Genomic DNA, 26,910 nt, shown 5'->3' on the forward strand with positions numbered 1-26,910 from the left:
TGGTTTTTCCATGTCCTGGAAAACAGTTTTGGACATACAAGGATTTAAAAACATGCACTCGAGTCGACAGCGTGGGAGGACAGCTGTAGCCTAGCCGTGGCAGTAATTTTAATGTGAGAGGTGCATAATGTAGCATACAAGAGGAAATACACTACAGTACCTTTTATTAGAAGGATAAACCCCTTGAGATGCATCATCTCGTTTTCGAGGGGGTCCTTAAGGTAATACTGAACAATGACTAATGGTGCATTTTACTACCAAGGAAGTGAAGGAACATTTGATCATACTCTTAACAGAATCTTTCCAGTATCTAACATTTTAAATTCAAGAATATATTGAATGCTTATGGATTTTGGGGTGTCTTTATAGTACATTGGAGGAAAAAAAGTCTATAATGCATTATAAATCTAATCTGCTTATAACACTACTATAATTACAGTTACTGTATAAGCACCCGTCATGAGTACTCATATTAATGTTGTATAGCAATGATAGCATTTCACAATGACATAAAGTCAAGTATCGTAATACTTTTTAATTGCTGGTCACTCAAGACCACACAAACGCACGCACACACACTACACCGAAACACAATTCTCAATTTAGGCATTTAACAGATGATCTTATCCAGCAGAGTGACTAACAAAGTAGGACAAATGAAGTGCAATGAACTTTCAAAACTACTGCGAAGCGGTAAAGGAATTAGCAGGCTAGGATATGCTACAAAGTAACCACACTGCGAAGCGGTAAAGGAATTAGCAGGCTAGGATATGCTACAAAGTAACCACACTAAAATAAGTAACGTGCACATGGCTTGGACAAATGCATCATTTGTGCTTTATTATTGGAACAAAACAGCAGAAATATAGAAACATGCACCATTGTCATAGAAACAGGGTTGCAGCGGCTTTATGGGGTGTGTGTGTGTGGGGCATCCAAATTTGAGGTAGAATGGGGCAGGAAAACTTCTCCATGGAATATAGAGCAAAACAATAACCAAACATCAACTGGTAAGACAAATGATTACATCTCAAAAGGATTCCATCAAGTAAACAAAACAGCACATCCATCAAAAGTTTCAAATTCAACTGAAGAAAGAAAACAAGGTAATACGTCTGTCTGTCTGTCAGTGTTAACTGTTAAACTAACAGTTGTTAAAGGACCAATTTGTTATACAACGTCCTCCCCTGTTAAACATTCATAATGCAATTCATATTCCTTCCGTTTATCTGGGCATCAAGTTGCCATTACATACACTGTTCTGGGTGGGGTCACATTAAGTCTGATTGGCAGTTGCATTTAAATCTGTATATACTCGTACACATTTTCATCTTCAGTGTTGATTTATGCATTTGCACAGGGTTGCAGACAGAGACACATTTGTATGGGTTAGAACTTATGTAAATAAATATCCTATTATTCTTTTTACTATACATTTTGTTTAAAATTATTATTATTTCAAAACATTAAAAAAGAAATTTCCTGAATTAGAAAACAAATGTTTAAAGAAGTAGTGAAAATAGCCAATCTACAAGCTCCTATCACATTGCAAATCTGCTATTTTCACTAGTTTTGGTCATGGGGAGACGTACAATTTCTCTTTTGGGTCTCAAGCTAAAAGGTTTGGCAACCAGTGCAACCAGTTACAAACTGAGTTAAACTAATACTGAGGAGTTTACTGTGTACTGTACAAGTTCTAGTATTATTATAGCAAAACTGCATTTAGTTGATTGTTGTTTCACGTTTTCTTGCCAACAACTACATACAAAATATATCACTAAATTTGTATAGTTATAAGTATATACTATATATATATATCTTTATACACTTGAATAGGGGCCTTACATACATACAGTACACGTTCTTACAAACTTGCAACACTCCTAGAGCTGCAGTCATCTCCTAGAACTTCAATTCTGTTTTCACAACTCGCTTGTTCCGCCATGGCTATGATGTAACCGGCATGTGTCGTAGCGTCTGCTGCCATACAATCTAATCCTTAGTACGCTCAGCAATAAAGACATGCTCAATGCTCATGATACTCTATGTTGCTGTGATTGTAATTCTTGGCACCTGCGTGTGTACTACTCAAACCATTTCATAATGATGCTAGTACAAGTTGTAGCTGTAAGTACCGGGAGACTCTCGACCCCGCCTCATGAATGAACAGACCTGGTTGCAAGTCTCTTAGTTCAGAAGTGTCCCGTATAGCTGGGCCTTGGTCAGACTGTCCTTCCTGGATAGACCCAGGGAGCTAAACATTTGGTTGTAGGGTGGAGGAGGGGGTGGTGGTGGTGGTGCAGGTGGAGGTTGCGGGGGCAGGCTGTGCATCTCGGCCTGGTAGTGCTGTAGGTCTGCAGCCATCTCCAGGGCCCTCTCGTTCAGGGACTCGCTGGAGCTGTTGGGGCTGGCGTCCATGTACTCCTTGCCCTGGCACCCTGCTGCTGCCACGTCACCCTCCCTGTCCTTAGAGCTCCCTGAGTGGTAGAGGCTGTGCTCTGACTCTTGGCCGTCATCCTTGGCTGCAAACAGGTGTGCCGGGCTGTGGGCCTGCCGCAGGCGAGGACTGCGTTCGGGGCTCGGCACCGAGGCCCCCCACGCCGCTGGGTCCATGGCGCCCACCTCGTGGTGGTAGTAGTCGGCCCCTTCCTGGAAGCTGCTGTACAGCGGGCCGAGGCGGATCTTGGCCGGTCGGACGGAGAAGTGTTGCTCTGAGAAGCTGTAAGGTGATGCCCGTCCGGGGCTGCGGTACGCCAGGGCGCCCAAGTCTTCCACGCTGAGCTGTCTCCACCGGCCGATTAGCTCCTCCTCCTCCGGAGCCAGCATGCTGCCACGCCGACTGTCTCCATATGCCACGCTGGGGGAAGAGGATGGAGGAAGAGGCTCATACGGCTCGCTGAAACAGGACGACATGGTGCGGCTGTAAACGGGCGAGCTGCCGTTCTGGTGGTGGACGGGCTCCGACTGCTGGAAGGGCTGGGTGTCGGCGAAGCCCCTCGGACTGTCGCTCTCCCAGGACACGTCGCTCTTCCTCTCGTAGTCCCCCGCGTCCCTCCACTCCATGTAGAGGGAGTGGTGGTGTGGAGAGGATGCCGTGCTGCTGGGCGGCCCGTTGCCCTTGTCCTCGGACCCCCCTCCACTGAAGCTGGAGTAGGAGCTGGAACCGGCCCCCAGGGTGGCATGGAACTTGTCAAAGTGCTCCTGGGAGAATCCGGGCGTAATACCCACGGAGCTCTCCTCCGGGTTGCTGTCGGTGGAGTTCTGCGGCCCGTACAGCAGCTTCCTCTGGCCGTGGACGTCCATGCTGGTCCGGCGTTCGCGGCGCCGGTCGTCGGGGCAGTACAGGGCTGTGTCGCTGCTGTACAGGTCAGATTTGTAGGTGCCCCGCAGGGTGCCCAAGCGCTCTCCCCCAGCCATGCTATCCAGGAGGAAGGCCAGGTCTGGGGTCTGGGGGCTCGGCGAACGGGACGCTTGCCTGCTGCAGAAGGCCTCATCCGGTTTCTCAAGGACTTTGGCGATGACAGACGCGGGGACAGAGTCGGGGTAGGAGGTGTGGCAGAGGGGAGACTCCTCCATCTGTAGCTCCATCACTCGCTGCTGAAAGTCAGCAGGCAGCTGAATGAGACAAGGACAGAGGACAGGGAACATAAGTTGACAAATAAGAAAAGCCCCAAATTCAAGCCTACAGGGTAAATGTACCACCTTTACTATGGGGCTGGAACAGTAGTTAGTATCTTCACTGCTGCCACAACCTAAAATTGTCAGCATGTCTTTTCCATGCGATATGACACCAGGAATCAGGAATGCGTTCTGTGACACTGTCCAACTTTTACTTTTAAATTGCTTGAACACCAATCATATGACCATGTATAACAAAGAAATATGATCTTTTACCCTACTGCTGTGATTCTTTTATCTGATTGTACTAATGTCTCATGTTAATGTTTGTTGGGGACTGCGTATTTACATGTTTTGTTCATTAATACACTCATCCTAATTCCCAACTAAACAAATAAATTAAATGAAACAAAATAACATAGCAAACAACAACATAACGAAAGCACATTGTGCAGGTGAGAAAATAAGTTTATAAAGTAAATCACACCTCATTTCACACCAGGAAATACAATACAAATAGAAAAGTAATAATCAAAGAAAACGAAAACCTAAAATAATGAGTAATATAAATACAACATAGATAGATACACAGTAAGAATAAATTAAATAAAAAAAGAAAGCAATTTAACAGACAAAGAAAATGTGTTTTAAGGGTTTGTGGGTGTCTGAGTGGGAGAGTGTGGATTGTTGTTTTGTTCATCAAACATGTCCTAACAGCCTGTAAATTATTTAGAGCAAGGGTTCTCAACCTGGGGGTCGCGACCCCTCGGGGGGTATATACTTTATAGTTTGTTTATGTTATTTGAGAGATTAGTAGTAGTAGTAGTAGTCGCAAAGCAGGTCACAGCAACATTTCACTGCACCTTGAATCTCCATAGCAACAAGTATTTATCCAACTGCAGCATATCGCCAACAGGATTCTAGTCTATTGTTGCTAATTGGCAATGAGAAGAAGCAAGCTACTGTAATTATAGCTTTGTAGAGGAGAGGTATGTGAGGAGAAGTATTCTCCTCACGAGAAGTTATGTTCTCGTGTTATGGTCAGAGTTACGTTATAACTTTGACCAAAATAAATCCCCAACATTTTCAGCACTGTCAGTTTGTGTGAGATTTAACAGAACTGTACCCTGGTCCCTGTCAATACCGGTTTTGCAGCTAAACAAATGACTAATGCATCTCAGTAGGCACTGAAGAGCCACTGCACTTATCAAAATGCATTGTTCATCAATAAGCTTTCGATTATTACATGACATGAATAACAGACTGCTGAACATACATTGACTGTATAGTATATATAAACCCTTGCATCCAAATGTTGTTGGCATCTGTTTTTTTTTAAATAGAGTGTGCGTGTATGTGTGTAAGGTGTGTGTGTGTGTGTGTGTGTGGGGGGGGGGGGGGGCAGGCAAGCACAGGAGATTTTATGCAACATATGCATCATGTTTGCATTGACATTTCCGTTCATCCATAAGGGACAAAGCATGGGCATGCATTCTTTAACTTTAGACTAAGACTTGGACATGTGCCATGTGGATGAGGCAGAAAGCCCAGGGCTGATACAGCGGAAATCAGCGCCAACAATTCCTGGCACAAACATTCTCATCAATACCGGCGTGCATTTTGCTCCACGTGCAACAATCACAGGGCGACGTGGCTGGTCTGCGGTCCACTAAGTAACCCAGGGGTTCCCAAACATTTCCATGCCAAGCACCACGGAATAGCCATAGTTGGCTGCAACCCCCATATTATGAAAGTGCTGAAACAGTTTTGTTTTGCCATTTTGTGAAAAGTTGCAAAAAACGATGACCTGCTTAAACATTTTTTATACCTGTATATTATGCTTTTATACAATTATCTGATTACTAATCTATCAGCTGCATAAATGCTCTCTGACATGGGCTGCACCAGGCACATGCACACATAGACATCAACGGGCCCTTTTACCTGTCTGTAAAACAACTGCCCTCTCCAGACCATGAATGCAGCATTTACTATACCTCTCCTTTCCATGCCATACCCGAGAATTGCTTTTTTCGGAACTCTCCTGATCTTGAACGCAGCAATTTGCGCTGAAAGACTTTGTTTAGAAATCCATGTCATCGCCGCATCTCCAGTGGCCAAAGAGTGCGGGTCGCGCCCGGAAAACAGCTGATCTACAAGCTTGTAGATCGGCTATTTTCTTCCAAAAGTGCCCTCTTACGGAATTTCAGCCCCTGCCGCTGTAACACTCGTTACGGACTTGCAAGTCCCTGGGCTGCATGGGGAGCAGTGCCAGGTGCACTACGTACACTAACTATATAGCACCTACAGGGTTTATAACCCTGTCTCCTTGATGTGCTGATAGGTGTCAACAGGATATTAAATGTTCTTTTGCAATCCACCTCTCAGTCGAAGCTCCAGCCAAGCAGATTTTATAGGGCTCTACGTAAGTGAAGTACCTCTTGGATTGTTTTCAATGTTTTGTTTTATTTGCTCCATCAGAAGTCTCAGTAAACATCATCCTTGTTGAACATTCACTAACGGCTGTATCTCTGATTTGATTAAAGGTATATTCAGTGATTTCGCTTCATTCAAATATCACTTATTTTTTCTTTTTATTTGGATAATCCCCCCTACTATAGAGTGTGCTGACCATATAAGGAGTTCCCTGTCCCCAGTGAGCCCCTGGGGTCAAAAAACCCTAGTTTCAGTTTTGGTGGCGGGTGGCAAAGCCTTCATCCAATCAGGATGAGAGGGGCCTTCCTCCAATCATGTGTGGGGGCGGGCCTTGGTGCACATGCTGTTGAACTTCCCCCCACTGTAGAGCGTGTGCATGTGCACATTTTGTTACCGGGGCGGACTGGGTGGTTTTCCAAATCACCCAAATCACTGAATGCTCCTTTAATTAATGTGAGGAGGTGTACTGAAAAGACATTCATCATCTGAGGAAGTCTCTAGATGCAAATCAAGTAAGTAAAATAAATAAATAAAAACAGTCACTCCCTGGAGCGAGATCATTTCACTTGCTTTCCCTGCAGTTTCATTTGATTTGGTGGGCCTTCCTGTTAGTTGACTGACTTGTTCTGTGTTCCTTTCTCCTATATTCTCTCTTTCCCTAACCCCTCCCTATCACTCTTCATAACTGAAATGTTGAGAATTCGCACAAAACATTTTTTTCACCCACAACAAAACAAACATAATTCAGATTTGTCTGATTCATGGGAGGATATTTGAAAGCTACACCCGTAACTTATTACTTACCGTAAGTACAACATAACTAGCACATCTGCAGTGGTTGGAGTGCCTGAGGCTCATAAGCACAATATCTCCCCTGGTCTTACATACTGCAATTAAGCCCTATATAATTCACTGCATGACAAAATTTAAAAAAAAAAAAAAAGAAAAAGAAAAAGAAAGAAAAGAATAATTGGAAAACTTTAAAAATGTGCCCAAAATATGGATGCCAGAGTTAATTGTGGTTAAACAATTTTCATTAAAAGTAAGATTTTAAGACTGAGCATTAGATATTATTGCTTGGTGTGTGTGTGTGTGTGTGTGTGTGTGTGTGTGTGTGTGTGTGTGTGTGTGTGTGTGTGTGTGTGTGTGTGTGTGTGTGTGTGTGTGTGTGTGTGTGTGTGTGTGTGTGTGTGCGTGCGTTGAGGGCTTGACCTCAGACAGCTGGGTCCTGTAGATTGACTTGTTGCACTGGAGAAGCTGGGCTGCCAGGTTGCAGTCCTTCCTGTACAGATCCTATGGAGACATTAAGCAACAGGTCAGAGCTGAACATCAAACCTGAGAGAGGCGACATGTCACAACTGTAAAAGACGTTACATGACATGTTGTAGTTTGGCTACTTTTGCCAACTGTTCGCCAACTACAGGATGATCAGAACGGGACACTAGGATTCATGTGGTTAAAGGTAGGTAGGGTAATTGATTTCTTTGACAAAATGTGTACTCTCCTGATTGTCACCTAATTGAAAATGTAGAGTATTTTCTGTTTATTAAAAAGTCAGAGAGGCAGATAGACTCCTGTTACTGAACAAACACTCTATAGAGCCTAGCAGAATTTGGGGGGAGGTTAACATTTGTCATTTGGGAGCCCGGAGTCCTGCTGTGGGGCATGTGAGGCCTGACAGACAGCCATATATCAATCACTTTGCTAATACAAAGAGTCAATTGAAATAAGAGAAATGCTTTTTTCATTTTCAGGTCATTAAAGCATTTCTTGAGACAAAAATAAATCTAAAATGCAATAGCATTTACATTTAATCTACAGATGTGCTCATTCTATGACACAATTAAAATTATAAATAAAATATCATTTGAATTTCAATTTTCAAAAAATGCCCCGCTAATTAGTGGACAATATTAAAATGAAAATGCAATTTAGAAAATTCAAATGAAATAAGAGAAATGCTTTTTAACCTTCAGATAATGAATGCATTTAAGTGAATATATAATGCAATAGCCTTTACATTTCATCTCCAGGTGTGTTCATTCTATGACAGAATGCAAAAGCAAAAGCAATTTACATTGCATTTTCAAATTGGCGTGTGTATGATTTGAAAATGAAAATGCAATGTAATTTGTGCATATCCTTGTACGATATGTTGAGTGCAAGCCTCGTCTTTCCATTAGTTTTCAGTTCAATCTTTAGTCTGCAAATGAGTTTACAAAGTTTACAAACGCAAAACTTGTGTGTCGTCATCCACAGCATTCAGCTATGGTTCAGCATCAGTGCGAGGGGGCGGGGATCAGAGAGAGGGGACCTCTCTATGACGAGACGCTGCTACAAACTATAGTGCTGTTTTAACCTTTTAACGTTTCTGTTTTTACCAAAAAATATCACCAAAGTCAACCAAAGAAAAAGATTCCTGTACAGGATCTCCTCACTGGTCAGTTAAAAATACTTTGAAGACCCTAACAGGAGCCATCATACAAGGTTTCTTTGACTATGCATGCACCTCATGATACCACAGCACCTCAAAGGTCCTAAAAACAAGACTCCAAACATTCCAAAACAAACTGGTCAGGCTACTACTTTGCCTTACTCCCAGAACTCACCTCACCCCTGCCCATTTTGACCGGCTGGAATGGCTTATGGTTGACGATTGCAATGGGTCTTGTTCACTACACCACTGAGATCCCCAATATACCTGTAAAATACTTCCTTAATGTCAACGAAGTCCATGATCACAACACCAGAGGGCGTTCCACATGCTACTGTAAATACAGGGCGTGGTTAAACCTTTAAAACCGGGAAAGCATCTGTCTAATTCTTTATTTTGGTTCAAATCTGTCCCAGCAAGCCAAATGACGTCATGATAACGTTATGATACGGTGACGTTCAGGACTAGGCCAGATCACAGCCCATATGGGGATGATCTTTACGTCATTTCCAGGACGTCTTCACAAGTTTAAATAATATAGCTTATTCTGGGCCAGATCTGACTAGTTATGATATGGCCTCGATCAGACTCTCTCTGATTCATCCAGGGACGTCCGTCTTAGTGGGTAAAATTGATGTTGGTTGAAATCAGGTGATATTCTGGGTCAGATGTGACTAGTTGGTTTGACTTGATCTGGCCCCAATCGAGCCGTCACTAAGGCCTGATTTACACTGGCAGACAAATCTAGCCTGAATCAGATCTGTGCCACATCAAGATTGAAATCCGATTGGTTTAAATGGTCACATGACTCATTTAGACAAATCAGATTCCAATCTGGATGTGGCTCAGATCTGATTCAGGCTGGATTTGGCTGCCAGTGTAAATGGGGCCTTATGTCCAGGTCCTGACCGTGCTTGCTGGGGTGCCACATCTGCTATTTTTGAGCATTTTGTGAAACATATTGAAAACGCTAATATTCTATTCTGGGGGTCCCTGGCACAATACAGTTTTAGATGGGGGGGGGGGGGGGGGGGGGTCCTTGGCACTAAAACATTTGAGAACTACTGATTGATTTAGAAGGCACTTGTAGAATGGGTTAAATGTCTTGTTCAGGGACACCGGCATGAGCCTGAAGGAGCCAAGTATAGAACCGGTGACCTTCTTAATACCTCCTGAGCCTCGTCCGCCCAGAAGGAAAGGAACACAATGATTAGTGGAGATCAGGGAAAAGCTCAGTGTTCACAGAAGCCACTCACATTGTCCTCCTGTAGTTTCTCGATGGTGAGCTTTGCCTCCATCAGATGGTTGTTGAGAACTATGATCTCTCTGCTCAGAGCTCGCTTCTCGTCATCATGGTGCTGGGACTGAGGACAACAATGGTGACTAATTAAGAAAGGAATAAGGAAGACAACCAAAAATGTACTTATACAGAGTAGGCCTTATGATTTTGGAAATAGCGAGAACAAACTATTTCAAGTCATAGGCAAAATGCCAGATTTATGGATATATGAATATGACAGTATAAAAGTCTGATGCACACTCAGACTAAGGCCTGAGGTAACAAAAACTAATAATTCTAGGGATCTAGTGTACTTATGTGTGCACTGTGCAGCACTTTACGTTTATCGTTTCTCCAGAATCTGCGGCAGAGTTCAGCTGGGGTGAGCGTCGGTCACAAACTGTCAGTATTATCGGCGAGTTCATCTGTAATATAACCAAATTCTATGCAGGTCCCGAGGGACTGAGGCCGGGTCAGACGAGGTTGTGCTGCCTCCGTAGGGAAGTGTCTTCGTGATTGAGCTGACACAGGAATATGTGAGATGAATCAGTACCTAATGAGGATGCTGAGGATGCTTTGCGCTAACTGCATGAACCCTAGTGTCCCTATTCTGGTCATGTAATAATAGCTGAACATTCTGCAAAAGTAGCAGAACTACAAGCTTACAATGTGTCATGTTACGACACGTTGTGAGCTTCTAGATTGCCTGTATTTTGGCGAAGGGATTTAGTTGTGTAGAGGAAAACAAGGGAACCAAGTATAGACCCATTTTGGGACCCAAGGGTATAATTATTTAAAGTCTAAAAAAAGAAGACAAAATCCAGGAAAAACAAACAAAAGAACCACGGAACACACCGATAATATAATTCATCTTTCTTTTCACAAAAAAGGCTGGATGACCTCCGGTTAAGTACAATCTGTGCTGATATCTCCATCTCAAGAAGAAGAGACGACTGCGGCGTGATAATTATCTTGTGCGTTATCAAACCGAGTTGAGCCGGTGAATACATTCAGCTACCTATTCAGCGCCAGAGACACATGATGGTCATAGAAAGCTGGTTAATTGTATCTTTTCTACCGTGGGGGGGAGGGAGCGGTGGTTGACAAAACGGAGTGAGGTGGAGGAACAATGGCCTTGCTATCACTCCACCACGGGAAGGAGGACAGCCAATCTTAATAAGCTGTAATTAATGTCAGTGGTACCAACAGCGGGGGCATTCATATTGAAATCAGCTCTTGTAGGCCTCTAAACATCACAGCTCGCTCATGGACGTGCTTTCCGCACGCACGCACGCACGCACGCACGCACGCACACACGCACACACACACACACACACACACACACACACACACACACACACACACACGCACACACACACACACACACACACACACACACACACACACACACACACACACACACACACACACACACACACAGTGGAGTTCTTCTCAGAAGTTCTCACAGATACACACATAACATGCTTGACCAAACACACTCAGTGATATTTTGGGCCCATTTTGACATTCTCTGAGTTCAATTTACAGTTCAATTGGCACTGAGGATTTTACAATGCATAACACTGTACTGTAGCCTAGCTCAACAGTCACTTACATTTCGGTGTATCTTTTCCTCCAGATCTTGGTTGATCCTCTGCAGTGCAGAATACCCGCTTTGTATTCTAAAGCATACAGAACACAACGTTACACATTATACCACTGTGTGTGGATGCACTCATAACGGAGGCCTTCCCCACATGGACAATATTCATTGTGTTAACCACTTAAGCCCTATACAGACTAAAATAGCCAATCTACACCGAGATTGTCGATCTACAATCTTCACAATTTTACTACACTGCACTACAACTACACTGCTTTGACTTAGTGAGATCAAAACAGGGGGAACATATTCAACCCTTCTCCACCAGAATCGTATAGATTTTTGGCCCTAAAGCTATCACAGCATTTTTCCATTTTACTTCCAATTTAGTAATTATGCCAATCCCCCCATGTGTATCACTGTCACTGCCTGTTGATCTTGCTCTGTTTGCTGTTATCTGTTATCTATGCTGCTGCATTGTCTGAAGGAAGCCTCTTATGTACACAAGATGTAACAATAAAGTACAACCTTGAACCTTGAACCCTTGAACCTCTTGGGGAAGGTGTAGATTAGACAACCACATGTCTCCACTGATACACATCCCGCTGCCTCTTTTCACCTGACACTGGAGTTTCACCGGGAGGGTGTAACGCATGCAGAGGAACAAGCTATGCTTCCCAGTTCCAATTCCTGCTGAACAGGTGCCCTGATCAACCTGTAGGAGTACTGACCAACCTGTACAGTTGGAGGCCATCGATATTGTCCTTTTCTTTTTGCTGAGGTTTGCGTGATCTGCGCAAAAGGACAGTTAACCCATTTTGGGCGGGAACCCCTTTTGGTGTTTTAAACATTATGTTATAATTTAGCTATTGAAAAATAGCAGATCTACAAGCTCATAGCGCGCCACCGAGTGGCGCGCTACGAGCCTGTAGGTCTGCTATTTTTGAAAAATCGTGAAAATATTTATTTCAGAAAACTGGAGGATTTAGAAGGATTTTTTTAAATTTTGAGGTCAAGCCTAAATGGGTCAAATGATAAGGGACAATATCTGTGGCACCCAACTGTATGCTTCCCAGTTCCAATTCCTGCTGAACAGGTGTCCTGATCAACCTGTAGGAGTACTGACCAACCTGTACGAGTCCTGTCCAACCTGTACGAGTCACTACTGCAGTGACAGAGAACACCTCCCCTACTGACTTCCCACCCCGCAAACACAATTGTGCTCATGGGAGTGCCCCAGGAAAGCTGGCACCATGGAGGAATCGATCCCCAGTCGCCACGATGGCGGGCAGGAACTATGCCATCTGGACGCCCATAAAGCTTGCCCAGCAGTACTGCCGCAAGTGTTCAAGTGATGTTGAACTTTGGAAGAACCCTGGGTTGTGTGCAGTTACCTGGGAATGATACTTGTCTGAATATTGTCAGTCACCTTCATCTGTTGCTTCTGTGCTCTGGGAACCATAGGTAGCCATTCCATTCACTCTCACTGCATGGCGAAACAGGTCTCAAAATAGCACTTTTAGCACATAGACAAACACAAACAATTACATTTAAAAACTATATTTTAGCTCATAGACAAACACAAACAATTACATTTAAAAACAATATATTTTATATTATTTATTTTTATTTTAAGGTAAAGTGAAATGGTTATATTCATATCACATTACCCTTGATGGGATTATGATATAATCAGTTTGATTCATATTAGTTTACATAATAAGAGTGTGATTTTCAGATGTGTTTGATTTTGATGTAATGAGAGAAAATGGAATGTGTGAGTTTGCCACTCACAGAGCACAGAAACTCCATTTCATGTCCTGGACAAAGACTCATTTTGCAGACTTGTATTGTTTGTTTTCACTGATTTTTTGTATTTGTATTGTTTCTATTTTTTATTTGTGAATTTGAACTGTAAAAGGCCAACCCCTATGTCCACACAACTAACCCTAACCATAACCCTTTGGTCAGAAATTACTGTACAGTCAGACATGGGTTTGGGCTGTACACCCTGGCGTTGTGAAAATAGCAAAAATTTCAGATCTACAAGCTCACAACGCAATGCGATGCATTACAACCCAAGGTTCAACCAAAGTTCCATACTGCATGAACACTAACGTTAGCGTCCCTATTCTGGCCATTTCATAATAGGCGAAAATAGATAAACATTTCACAGAACAAGAATGTTGTGAACTTGCTGATGAGATAATTTAGCTATTTGACGTAGAACAAAGTGTGTAGGTAAGTGGTTAAACCTTTTCATTTGGTTATCCTTATCCATAGTGCCCTGGCTTCATCGTGATGTGTTGTGTTGTGGTTAACCTTATCCATAGTGCCCTGGCTTCATCGTGGTGTGTTGTGTTGTGATTAACCTTATCCATAGTGCCCTGGCTTCATCGTGGTGTGTTGTGTTGTGGTTAACCTTATCCATAGTGCCCTGGCTTCATCGTGGTGTGTTGTGTTGTGGTTAACCTTATCCATAGTGCCCTGGCTTCATCGTGGTGTGTTGTGTTGTGGTTATCCTTATCCATAGTGCCCTGGCTTCATCGTGGTGTGTTGTGTTGTGGTTATCCTTATCCATAGTGCCCTGGCTTCATCGTGGTGTGTTGTGTTGTGATTAACCTTATCCATAGTGCCCTGGCTTCATCGTGGTGTGTTGTGTTGTGGTTATCCTTATCCATAGTGCCCTGGCTTCATCGTGGTGTGTTGTGTTGTGGTTATCCTTATCCATAGTGCCCTGGCTTCATCGTGATGTGTTGTGTTGTGGTTATCCTTATCCATAGTGCCCTGGCTTCATCGTGGTGTGTTGTGTTGTGGTTATCCTTATCCATAGTGCCCTGGCTTCATCGTGGTGTGTTGTGTTGTGATTAACCTTATCCATAGTGCCCTGGCTTCATCGTGGTGTGTTGTGTTGTGTTAGTGTTTGTTGTCGAGGATCAGGCCACTCTGTACCTGCGCAGTTTGTCAGTGAACTTGTCCAGCTCCTCCTGGGCACGGCGAAGCTCCGTCTCCAGGTACTGACGTGTGGACGCAAACTCGTTCTCCAGCAACTCCAGCTTGTGCGTGGTGTAGGACAGACGCTTCCGCAAGTCCTCTTTGTGCTCATGCAGGGAGCTGCACACGCACACGCACACGCACACACACACACACACACACACACACACACACACACACACGCGCGCACACACACACACGCACACATGCACACACGCGCACACACACACACAGGATGATTATTACCTTGTATGCAAGAACCACAAATCTTTTTAATAATCATGCAGAGGCGATGAGGACATCATATGAGGGTGATGATCAAGGAAAAACACGTGTGACCAAAATGCTTTAGGTGAAGAAAAAACACAGGACCCGAATGATGAATTCAGGCTGGATCGGGTATGTAATTTACAGCACGGCAAATTATTTTTCCTCAATAAAGCCTTTCACCCCATCACTAGAGGCCTGATCGTCAACGAGATCCGTCCGGCTGACACCCGCAGGGACGACTTAATCTGTGATGAAATATGAGCCCAATAAACTCCAATCCATCACGGGAATAGACTCCGAAGGCTCAGAATCACGGGGGCAGCGACACCCTGGTGTGTAATTCAACAAGACGACTATTTATGGAGCGGCCTGCATTACCTGTGCCCCCGGATCTAATAAAAGGGCAAGTGTGAGCGGCGAAAAGGAAAGAAATGTCTGTTGGCCGTGATGGATCTGTGTGTCCGCGGGGCCGGCTAATGGAGTCCGTATTGACGGACAGACAGAGGAAGGAGGGTAATGGCTCTATCCGTGGCCGGAAAACAGATAGCGGGGATTTGGTGAGAGCAAGATGGAGATGTGATCATGTCGCTCCCATACTCTCCCTCCTTCCCTTCCCTTTGTCTCTATCTATTTTCCTTTATAACAACATTGTGTGTGTGTGTGTGTGCGTGTGCGTGTGTGCGTGCGTGCATGCGTGCATGCGTGCGTGCGTGCGTGCGTGCGTGCGTGGGTTCTGGGGCTGGGGGGGTGGCAGAAAAGAGACAAAAACCAGGGCAAAGCCTCGGAGCGCTTTAACCACTTTAATACCCTATTTTATGCTTCGGTTATCCGAAAATGGCTCTGAGCTTGTAGACCGGCTGCTTTCGAAAGATTTTGAACACAGGATTTTTTAAATCGTGGCAAATCACATTTGCCTATAACAACATGCCGAAAATAGGGACGAAAGGGTTCAAGTGTTCAATGTGTCTGTGTGGAAGTGTCATCCAGTTTTTCTGTGTCGAATGATTTACAAATACATCCTGTGGCCTACTCTATCTCTTGCAGGCCTAATCGCGGAGATTCAGTGACTCGTTATTGGACCTAATATTTGTAGTATAACTTAACCATTAAATGAATAACTAACTAATTGTAGCAATGCACCGCTTTGGTGATTCATTTTGTACAGTCATAGCAACAAAGCCTCTTATAATTAAAACAGATTCACAGCCAGTACCCTACATTGAACACTGAATAAGGAGTCAAGGACCTTGCTTATACTCAATTCCCAAATAAGCGGATAATACCATTATGTACATTTTTATCACTTTCTTCCCCCACACAAAAGACATGCAAAACCGGCAACTTTTATCGCCGGCTAAAACGGTGTCAGTGCAGGAATATCACCTGACAAGTGAATGTTCAACGAACATAATTAACCACATGAACCCTAGTGTCCCTGTTCTGGGCACGTCATAATAAGCAAACATTCAGCGAAAACTGGTGAAAGAAATAGGCACACATCTGGTGAAGATAGCAGATTACTAGCTTCTAGTTCTTCACATATAATAAGTATAGATGTATGTGTTTTTTGAGTCACAGAGGATGACTTTAAAGGTAGGGTAAGTGATATATTTTGGTTAAAACAAAATGGTTTTTTTTGTTAAATCACTACATTCTGATAGTAAGCATTACTAGAGAGTTTGTTCAATAACAGGTCTCCTTGTCTCTCCAGCTCTTTAATAAACTTTTAGGAAAATATGTTTTCAGGTAGGTGACAACATTTCAGCCAATCAGGAGAGCCATTCATCAGCTACATTTTTATAGTGTTCCAGTTGCAATTTTGTCTGCTCATTTGTTTGTGTCATCACTTACAATTCCACTTGAATCTGTATCCCAACTGCATTCTTTATCCTGATAGGATAGAATGAAAAAGCTGGAGAGACATGGAGATTGGAGACTCCTAAATACGACAAAGGTCCAGAGATGGGGAGAAGAACAATAAAAATGTGCTCTCCTTGCTGCTGAGTCACACATAATGATGAGCATTTTCATTCCAGCACTGATGAGAGGAGATGAAGCGGTTGGATGACTTGTTTGGCGGAGTGTTCTGGGATCTGCCCCAGCACCACTCAACATGTTCTGGGATCTGCCCCAGCACCACTCAACATGTTCTGGGATCTGCCCCAGCACCACTCAACATGTTCTGGGATCTGCCCCAGCACCACTCAACATGTTCTGGGATCTGCCCCAGCACCACTCAACATGCGTGATTCCCCCAGTAATGGCAGAGCAGACACCTAGTAGGCGGACTGGATGGTCAGATGGTGGACTAATGGACGAACGGATGGCTGGACGGATGGAGGTGACTGACTCTGGAGGGTATTTGCCCTTACCTCTTTTTCTGGTGCTTGCTGCCATTTCTGGGAACTTTCAAGGCGGTTTTGCCAATGTATATCTTTTTCATGGTGTGTCTGTGTTGGCCGCCTCTCATGTGTTTGTAATAACTTTTCCCCACGAGGAGCCAACACGCGTGTTAAGTTTATCCAGTAGGGGATGGGGGGCAGAGTTGCGGGTCGGCTAAGCTTGGCCTGCCGTGGGAGTGAGCTGTGTACCTGTGTTGACCCTGTCAAACAGAGCAGACAGACAGTTTGGGGACAGTTAGGATGAACAAGCCTCCATGGCAATTTCTCCCCTCCACTCGCACAAACAGATATACCCCTTACAGACCAAACCCATTCTATGTTCTCACTAATGGATATATCTGCCCAGTCCAAATGACAACCGTTTGACTAGGGCTAATAACACTTTCCTCCTGCAAGAGACACGTATTCCTGCAAATATAAATTCCATTCCCTGTGTCTCCATGGAGTTGGCCGGCACAAATTGCCACCATCAACTGGCAGACAAATTGTGCGGGTGATGAGATGAGACAGCTGGCAACTAGCCCTCTGATCTGAACCCCGGACAGGCAGGTCAGAGGAACAGGGTGTGCACGGCACCAAGGGGTCAATGGCGTGCAGCTGCATGGGCTATGCATGTGGGCCAGTTGTTTTGCTTTGGGACATGACTGTACAGCCATGCAGGCAGTCACACGCAAAGATACGCACATGCACATGCACATGCACACACACACCCTGCACACCCGCAGAAGCGTGTCTGCATAGAAAAGAACAGCTTCGCTTGCAAAGCCTAAAAGCCAAACAGAAGTGCAATTTTCATTCGTAATGTTCCAATGTTCAATGGTGCAATTAAATAGAAATTATTTGAGTGTCAATAAATCGGCACGTAAAATTTCATATTCGTGACAGCCCTAGTTCAAATCTGACGATCATCATTAATCTGTCTCCACGTGGGTTTTTTGCTGTTGAGACTTGATAAAAGTCTGGATAGCTCAAAAATGGCTATTTGGGCTGCCAGTGTGAACAAAGCCACTGTCACTGGGAAGTGATTTGTGCAGCTCTTTGAGGAGGCAAGGAGACGTGCACTGCTCTCCTCCAGATGGTGACAGCTCATCCCCACCACTGGAGCCTTCACTCCAGGTGCTCCCTTCTGAGTCATACCACATGCACTGTGCATGTCATGTGTGTGTGTGTGTGTGTGTGTGTGTGTGTGTGTGTGTGTGTGTGTGTGTGTGTGTGTGTGTGTGTGTGTGTGTGTGTGTGTGTGTGCGCGCGCGGCTGCCTGCGTCTATGCCTGTCTGTCTATGTACGTTTTCAAATATTTCAAACCTCTACGCAAGTGATGGTTGCGCGATGCGATGCGTGCGTAGTGAAGTGTGTGTAGGTGAGTATGCAAGCTGTGCATCACCTCGCTGCATGACCGTAAACGTCCTAGTCGCAACGGAGAGGTGCTGAGCAGACAAACATCACACCTTGCTACTTCGCACACAGTCTCTCTCACACAGGTGCGCACACGCATACGCACACACACACAGTATATGCTCCCTATAAGACCATGTCATGTACTGCAGCAAACATGTAGGTTCTTTTCTCCTTCGCCTGCCACCCACTCATGTGCCAAGCTGACATTTGAGAGGTACCCAGAGCAATGGGAAAAGAGGTTGGAGGAGGAGAATGGGAGAGGAGAGGAGAGGAGAGGAGAGGAGAGGAGAGGAGAGGAGAGGAGAGGAGAGGAGAGGAGAGGAGAGGAGAGGAGAGGAGAGGAGAGGAGAGGAGAGGAGAGGAGAGAAACTGGGATTATGGATTAAAGCTAAATAAAATCTCACGACTGAAAATGTTTGCATGACCTAAATGTGTGATTGGTGAGACAGCATGAAAGGAGACGCCACACACACTAGCACTGATTCCTAAACAATCAACACAATATGTCAAATGATGATGTTTTAGTAATATTGCTGCTGTCAACCAGGTTAAAGAAATCACAGATTGAGGCTTTCGTTTTCTTTCATATGAGATATCCGACCGAGACTATTACAGATTTTATGAAAGATGATTCAGAACATATTGCTAGTTAATGCAATCTACAAATCTACAATAGCATGTTTTTGCTGTGCTGTACTGTACATGCCTCTAAAGAAGACATGATGATGGCTTCTATGGAATCAAAAAGACTGTGCGTGTATGTGTGAGTGTGTGTGTGTGTGTGTGTGTGTGTGTGCGTGCATACGTGCGTGCATGCGTGCGTGCGTGCGTGTGTGCGTCTGAAAAAGCAAAAGGGGGAGAGAGAGAGAGAGCGGGGGAAAGGGAAAGAGAGAAAGAAAGAAAGAGAAAGAACAAAAATGCTCTGAGAGGGAGATGCAGAGCAACGGCTGAAAAGAGAGGGAGAGAGAAGGGAGGAGAGATATGAAACAGTTGGGAAAGATGGGGAAGAATAAGAGAGGGAAATATAAAAGGGGGAGAAGACGAGAAGTTGAGAACCACCATCTCATCATTTATCTTCTGTTTGTGTCTCTCTCTATTGCTTGTGTGTGTGTATATCTCTCATCTACCTTGCAAAGGACTAGTTCAGGAAAAGCCCCTAATCACAGACCTGGAGAGCCTGCACTAAGGCATGGGGGGGAGTTCTGTGAAGGCTGACTCATGCAGCAGAAGCAATTCTATGTACTGCCTAATGTGAAGAATGCCTTCAGACTGTCAGAGCGGCTAGCACAGAAGCACACACACACACACACACACACACACACACACACACACACACACACACACACACACACACACACACACACACACACACACACACACACACACACACACACACACACACACACACACACACACACACACACACACACACACACACACACACACACAACTTTACATTCACACTACACTAGTCATCCAACCAACACGTGAGACTCAACCATTTCACAGTGGACAATGCAAACAAGAACAAGATGTCAATCTGACATCTGACATACTGTACTGTACTGTATATTGTTGCCGTCCGGCTGTCAGGCAGAAACCTCCTATCGCCATATTTCAACTTGTTATGAACAGTGTTATGAACACAGTGTGTGTGTGCGCGCATGTGTGTGTGTGTGTGTGTGTGTGTCCAAACACTTATCAGTTTTATCCACCAGCCTCCAGTATCATTAACAACAGTAGGGGATAATTACCAGCAGGATGGATGGCATGCGTTGATGGCTCTTAGCCTCTAAGCCTTACCATCTAGAGGTATGTAATCAGTATTCCCCTCCCTGGAGTTATTTAGAGTCCGCAGAAAAACTATGGAAGCTAACAGATACATGCCCAAGTCCCCAAACTACAAAAATAGCTAAAATATGGGACCCCAGGTTGAAAGTAGTTAACCTCATGAAGATGCAATAAGATGGTGTCATGGGAACTCAAATCGTGTCACCATTAAGACATGTGTCCACAAATCAACTGGGTTGATGTCCAACATTTGTCTCTCTCTCTCACACGGGCGCACGCACGCACGCACGCACGCACACCCGCACGCACACCCGCACGCACACCCGCACGCACGCACGCACAGACTGCAGTCGCATTCTGTTCATCTATGCCTGCGGACAGGACAGAATACGATGCCAGTATGGGAGCCAGCCCACTAATCCCAATGACCACAACTCCTCCTGAAACAAAATTCAACGGTTTAATGCAGCAAGGCTCAAAGTCAAAATGTCTTGTTTCTGGGGTGCAAAGCCACTGGCTGGGAGACATTGTTATAAATGAAATGGGTCACTAGTAAAGTGTGTTGTATATCCAGAATAAAAACCAGGCCACTATGTTCCGTCTTTTCAGCCACAGCCAAAACGAGATGGCAAGAGAAGGAGGAACACAAACAGCTTTCATAAATGGTTCAACTCATTAAAAATAGAACACACACATGCACGTGTGTCCACACTCATGTCCACACACACACACACACACACACACACACACACACACACACACACACACACACACACACACACACACACACACACACACACACACACACACACACACACACACACACACACACACACACACACACACACACACACACATTCTTCAAGTACTTGGAATAGTTTGTTTGGAATATCCATCTTTTAGTCCAACTCGTAGCGACTGGCAAGAGTAAAACAAAGCGTCGCTGAAAAAAACGGAACCACCTTACCGAAATAATATATATATAATATTTGTATCATCTGGTCTAAACCACGACTAGACCAGATCACATGGGCGATTTAGGAACACAGACCAGGCTTTCCTCCGAGATGGAAAGTCTGGTAACGCGAGGTTAACCCCGACCTGAACTTTGTCCTAATTGTAAGTCTAATGTGTATATTTCAGTGATCCCACCCATCTGACCACTAAACATGGCAGCCAAACGGCTGGCGGCTGCATTTATTTAATGTGATAAACTTCCGTTTATGTCATGAGTACATCCCATTCCACACAGAACGCCACGCCAATATTACATGGTGATAAAGCAATGTTATTAGTAGGGTTGTCCCAATCCGATCACGTGATCGGAAATCGCTAGTAGTAGTAGTTAGGCACAGTTACACAAAGTGCCACTGCAAAGTGCAAAGCTATACTGTACTGTACTGTCCTGCTCTATCTGCGTATGTATGTATGTATGCATAATGCATCTGTGTATACATGTGTGTGTGTGTGTGTGTGTGTGTGTGTGTGTGTGTGTGTGTGTGTGTGTGTGTGTGTGTGTGTGTGTGTGTCATATAGGACACAGCCTGTGTACGGTCCACACCCATGCCTCTCTAGGGGCCATCTTAAAAGCCTAATGGTCCATTTGGTTCCATTTAACACTCAGGATTGCCTTTGTGCCCCTGTTGGCCTATATACAGTAGGATCAGGCCGACCTTAAGTGGTTGAAATGAAAACAAGACTAAGGTGTGCAGACGGTGCACAGCTCAGCACTGAATAGATGCTCAGCGCCTCATCACATTTGCTGGTAGTTTCGAGCATATCTTAAATATGCTGCACTCCAATTTAAAACAATTTAAAACAAACTCTACAATCAGAAAATAAAACGCTTTTGTTTCACATGTCCACAGCCAGCCAGAAATACACAAAGTCTCATAATTAGTGGCAATAGAATCTAGGGCCACTAATAATAAGACTTTGCTACACTTCACTAGATGCTTGCTGCCCAGCTGGCGGCCCACAGGCCAAATACTGCCCAGCTGGCGGCCCACAGGCCAAATACTCGCCCTGGGGAACTTTCTTGTGGCCCCTGGAACACAGTCCATATTCCATTATGTAAAAATAATGTTGGTTGTACAATAACAAAGACCAGTTGGGATGTTTATATATATATATATATATATATATAGCTAAAACCTGTTAACAGTTAATTAACAATTAACAGATAATCTATAATATAGGCTACTGTTTAGAATGGGGTCCCAAATTAACACTGCTAGGACTACATTTGTGGTCACGAAACTGCCAGAGGAACCCAGTAATTAATATTGGTAAATATAATCTTTGGTGAGTAAATTAAAGAGACCATCTGCTAATCTACTACTGTAAATCTGCTGTGCTGTGTGTCATGGTGCGTGTACAATTTCCTCATTCATCGCCTGTCTGTTTTTGTCACACAGACAGACTTATCAGCGCAACAATTCTTGTGCACACTGCCAGTAGCTAGCTAATTTATTACTCCACTAATTCAATTTCGACATGTTTTACATGTTAGAGAGAGATAGAGGGGGAGGGGAGAAAGAGAAAGTAATAGAGAGATAGAAAGAGAGCGAGAGAGAGAAAGAGAGGGAATGACTGCTGGGGACCACAGGGGGCTGAGGGATACACGTTACTAGAATAATTCATTAGCTGTCCAGCACTTCGCCTCTGTAAGACTGAAAACTCAGTTACAGTAATTCACTTTCAGAGCTTGGCCACAGTTATTGTAACGAATTAGTAAAAACTTTCTCACTAATTATTCTCTCTCGCCCTGAAAAACATGAACCTTTCTATTCGCTTTTGGAGTGATTCATAATTGTAATTTTGAATTGTTCGTAAAGTACATTTGTCTGTGATTGAATCAAATCCAAATCATCCCATGTCTATATCACCCATCACTGCTGACTCGTACTGTTGATCTCAGGGAGGATGTAGTGGACAACCACTTGTCTCCTCCCAAGTGGCCTCCCACACACAAACATGGCAAATCGTGTTCTTTGGAACGCCTGGCCAAGCCTGTTGCACCATGAGATGCTTTGGTATTTTAAAAACTCCTTGTGGTTACATTTGACCATTCTGTGTATCAACACACCTGTATTCACCAGTCACTCTCAACCTGGCGTTCCCTTTTTCAGCACAATGTACCAAAATTATCCATATATTAAAAAATAGCAGATTTACAAGCTCTCAACGAATCACATTGCAACATGTTGTGAGTTGTTACATCGCCTATTTTCACTATCCATTGTACGACAAGGTATACAGTATATGGCTTAAGCGACTTTAGAAAAAATGGTTAGTGCTGCTAAACAGTAGTGCCCCTCCCCATGTGGTGAAATTCTCCATTTGGAACAAAACTCTACTACCTACTATGAGCGGATGATTTATTCAATTGAACAGATCCATGCGAGGCTTTATAGATGTCCTCAGAGGAGGGAGCATGGAGCAGGCCACGGGGCTGTCCATCTGTCCCCATCTAAAATATACATCGCTGCCTCAGGGCCCCAGGGCCCTCTGCATGGGGGACTGGCCAAAGAACAAACATTTGGGGAGTGTGTGTGTGTGTGTGTGTGTGTGTGTGTGTGTGTGTGTGTGTGTGTGTGTGTGTGTGTGTGTGTGTGTGTGTGTGTGTGTGTGTGACATAGACAGAAAGATAGAGAGAGAGATAGAGAGAGAGATAGAGAGAGAGAGAGAGAGAGAGAGAGAGAGAGAGAGAGAGAGAGAAAGAGAAGAGAGGGAGGGAGAGGAACAGATTTCAGGACATTTCATCATGCCTCTGAGACTATCCGGTGGCGTGGCAGGGCCGGGCAGAGCGTGAGCCTCTGCAGACTTGGAGGCTGGACTACGGCGGGGTAGGGTGGCAGTAGTTGTGGTACATCTGGACTACGGCGGGGTAGGGTGGCAGTAGTTGTGGTACATCTGGACTACGGCGGGGTAGGGTGGCAGTAGTTGTGGTACATCTGGACTATGGCGGGGTAGGGTGGCAGTAGTTGTGGTACATCTGGACTATGGCGGGGTAGGGTGGCAGTAGTTGTGGTACATCTGGACTACGGCGGGGTAGGGTGGCAGTAGTTGTGGTACATCTGGACTACGGCGGGGTAGGGTGGCAGTAGTTGTGGTACATCTGGACTACGGCGGGGTAGGGTGGCAGTGGTACATCGCTACATCCACCAGCAATTCGTCGGGCAGAAACCTATTTCCATATTCTAACTTTTGGTTATTATTTTTTTTGTAAACGAGTGCCCTACTCGATCATATACCACGGCGTCACACGAAGCTAAATGACACGTTTTGAGCTTGTATATCTGCTACTTTTGAAATTTGAATCCTGAAAAGTAACAGTTTTGGAAATATGAGGTTTCCCCCCGACAGAGACGAAGTCACTCTTGGCCTTCCTATTTGCCACTATGCTACTGTCTTTCTACAGGAGAGGAAACATAGGAGCGGAGGAAGCATATACAGTACACACAGGCAAACACACACAATTGGCCCTACTGATATGATTCAATTAGGGCTGTGACAGGGTAAAGACAATCGATGGCTTTGTGTTTTAGAAACACCTTGTCGGATTAATTACCCCTCATCGTCTAGTAAATTACAAGCTGTAATCAGGTTATAATAGGTACCATAGGTAATCGAACACAAAGAGAGTAGGTCTACTATATAATCTCTGTGTGGTTTTAATAACGTCTCATTTGTGATGCTATTAAAAGGATCCCCGGCTAATAAGACTCTAAAACTATAATTACAAATTAAAAACATCTTAAATATTTTAAATATCTTAGAAATAGTTCATCTTTCACTCAATAGAGAAAACTCCTGTCAAGTTGATGATGTCATTTGTGGTCCAGCCCTATGGATTGTGCTTATAAAACGTGTGCTAATAAAAATATTGCTTTGATGCTCATATTATTAAGTTGTTTTTATTAGTACATGCATTCCATAAATTCCATAGGGCTGGACCACATATGAACGACCATATGACATCATCAATTTACGACAGGAGCGGCCCCTATTGGGTGAAAAACTGACTATTTCTAAGATAAATACAATATTTAAGGAGTTTTTGATTTCTAATTTAATAGTATAATAGTAAAAGTATAATGTTTTAAAGCATATACCGGTAATATAGATTGAACTAAAATGTGTCCAAAGGGGTCCAAACATATAAAACCTTTACATCCTTTATATTCAGTCTATAGTATACCATATTCGATTCCAGCTGTTTTAAAGCAGTATTATGTAACTTTTTTAGTGTGAATTCATTTTATGGATTTATTTATTTATTTGATTGCTTGTTAAGTTAAAATGTCTCAAATAGAAACTTTAATCAAATCTAAGTTTTTGCATATGATGATGTTCTCATCATCATCATGGTAAAAGGCACCGCTCACACTTTTTGACAAAATATCGAACAAAGAATTGGTAATCTGTGGTCTACTCTACAACTCTTCAAAATCGCGATTGTCATCGGACCGCAAAAAATGTGGCATTAGTCAGACTCTATTTTGTGAGCCAGATTCTAAACACAAAGACTCATTGTTGTACATTTACAAACACTAAACGAAACTCCAATCAGTCAGCCCGCTCTTTAAAGCTCTCACAGAAAAAGCATAGAATAGCAGATACTGTACATACGCCATAGTCAGCTTCCTGCAGCCTGGACAAGACTCTTATAAGCATCGATATGAAAGCAGTCATACTGGTACATTTTTCAAACTCTCCTGATAGCTGCTCATTGCAAGATACTGATAGCGTTGCATCGCTATCCAGAGTGAGCTTACTGACACTGCACAACAATGTCACCATTGCACATGCAAACACACCCGCGTGCAGGTGCACACACATGCCCACGGACACACACTACCACACAAAAATACATATACGCCAGCCAGCAAGCACACACGTGCGCACACGTGCACACGTGCGCACACACACACACACACACACACACACACACACACACACACACACACACACACACACACACACACACACACACACACACACACACACACACACACACACACTATCTATGCCTCCACAGCTAATACATGCACATGAACACACAGTCACACACGCACACACACAGACACACACACACACACACACTCTCAAACAGCCTTGAAATCTAAAGCAAAGACGTGTCGGTAATAAGCAGTACCTTCCGCTCATGCAGAGCTTCATCCTGCACACAACTGCTGCTGCTACTGGAGACAAGGAAGAAAATCCTTCTCGCCTGAGGGGCTCCTCTCTGACTCTGTGCCCCACATACTCCCACCAGCAGCCTATGCAATCTGGACCGGCTTACCCAGAAACCCCCCCTTGCACATGCACATATACTGTACACATACCCCTCAAACAGGCAGACCGGTCAGCACAGAGAGACAGAGGGAGGAGAAAGTGCTAGAGAGAAGGGAAGAGAGAGGAAGAGATCATTGGGGAGTGGGAGAGAGAGAGTGTGTGTGTGTGTGTGTGTGTGTGTGTGTGTGTGTGTGTGTGTGTGTGTGTGTGTGTGTGTGTGTGTGTGTGTGTGTGTGAGAAGTAATATGTGGGAGGGAGCTTAAAGGCAGAAGACGGAGAGAGAGAGTGAGAAAGAGACACAGAGAGGGAGAGCGGGGGCGTGATGATGGAACACTGAAAGATATGTGCAGAGAAAGAGAGAGAGCAAGAGAGAGAGGGGGAGGGA

The 26,910-nt window shown here is 44.2% G+C and overlaps 1 protein-coding gene across 1 annotated transcript in view; it reads right to left on the reverse strand.

Moving 5' to 3' along the window:
* Positions 1 to 2,187: 2,187 nt before the first annotated feature.
* LOC306940865 (brain-enriched guanylate kinase-associated protein) overlaps positions 2,188 to 26,910 on the reverse strand; it is a gene marked incomplete at its 3' end in the record, with an annotated part of 37,759 nt that continues 13,036 nt past the window's right edge. Inside the window, exons 3-7 of the mRNA XM_079526108.1 lie at positions 14,323 to 14,484; positions 11,383 to 11,449; positions 9,745 to 9,852; positions 7,267 to 7,347; positions 2,188 to 3,615 (exon numbers count right to left, since the gene is read on the reverse strand). Coding sequence (XP_079382234.1) covers positions 2,188 to 3,615; positions 7,267 to 7,347; positions 9,745 to 9,852; positions 11,383 to 11,449; positions 14,323 to 14,484 — 1,846 coding nt within the window. The remainder of the gene's footprint in view (positions 3,616 to 7,266; positions 7,348 to 9,744; positions 9,853 to 11,382; positions 11,450 to 14,322; positions 14,485 to 26,910) is intronic.

The sequence above is a fragment of the Electrona antarctica genome (assembly GCF_951216825.1).
Source record: "Electrona antarctica genome assembly, chromosome: 17".
NCBI lineage: Eukaryota > Metazoa > Chordata > Actinopteri > Myctophiformes > Myctophidae > Electrona > Electrona antarctica.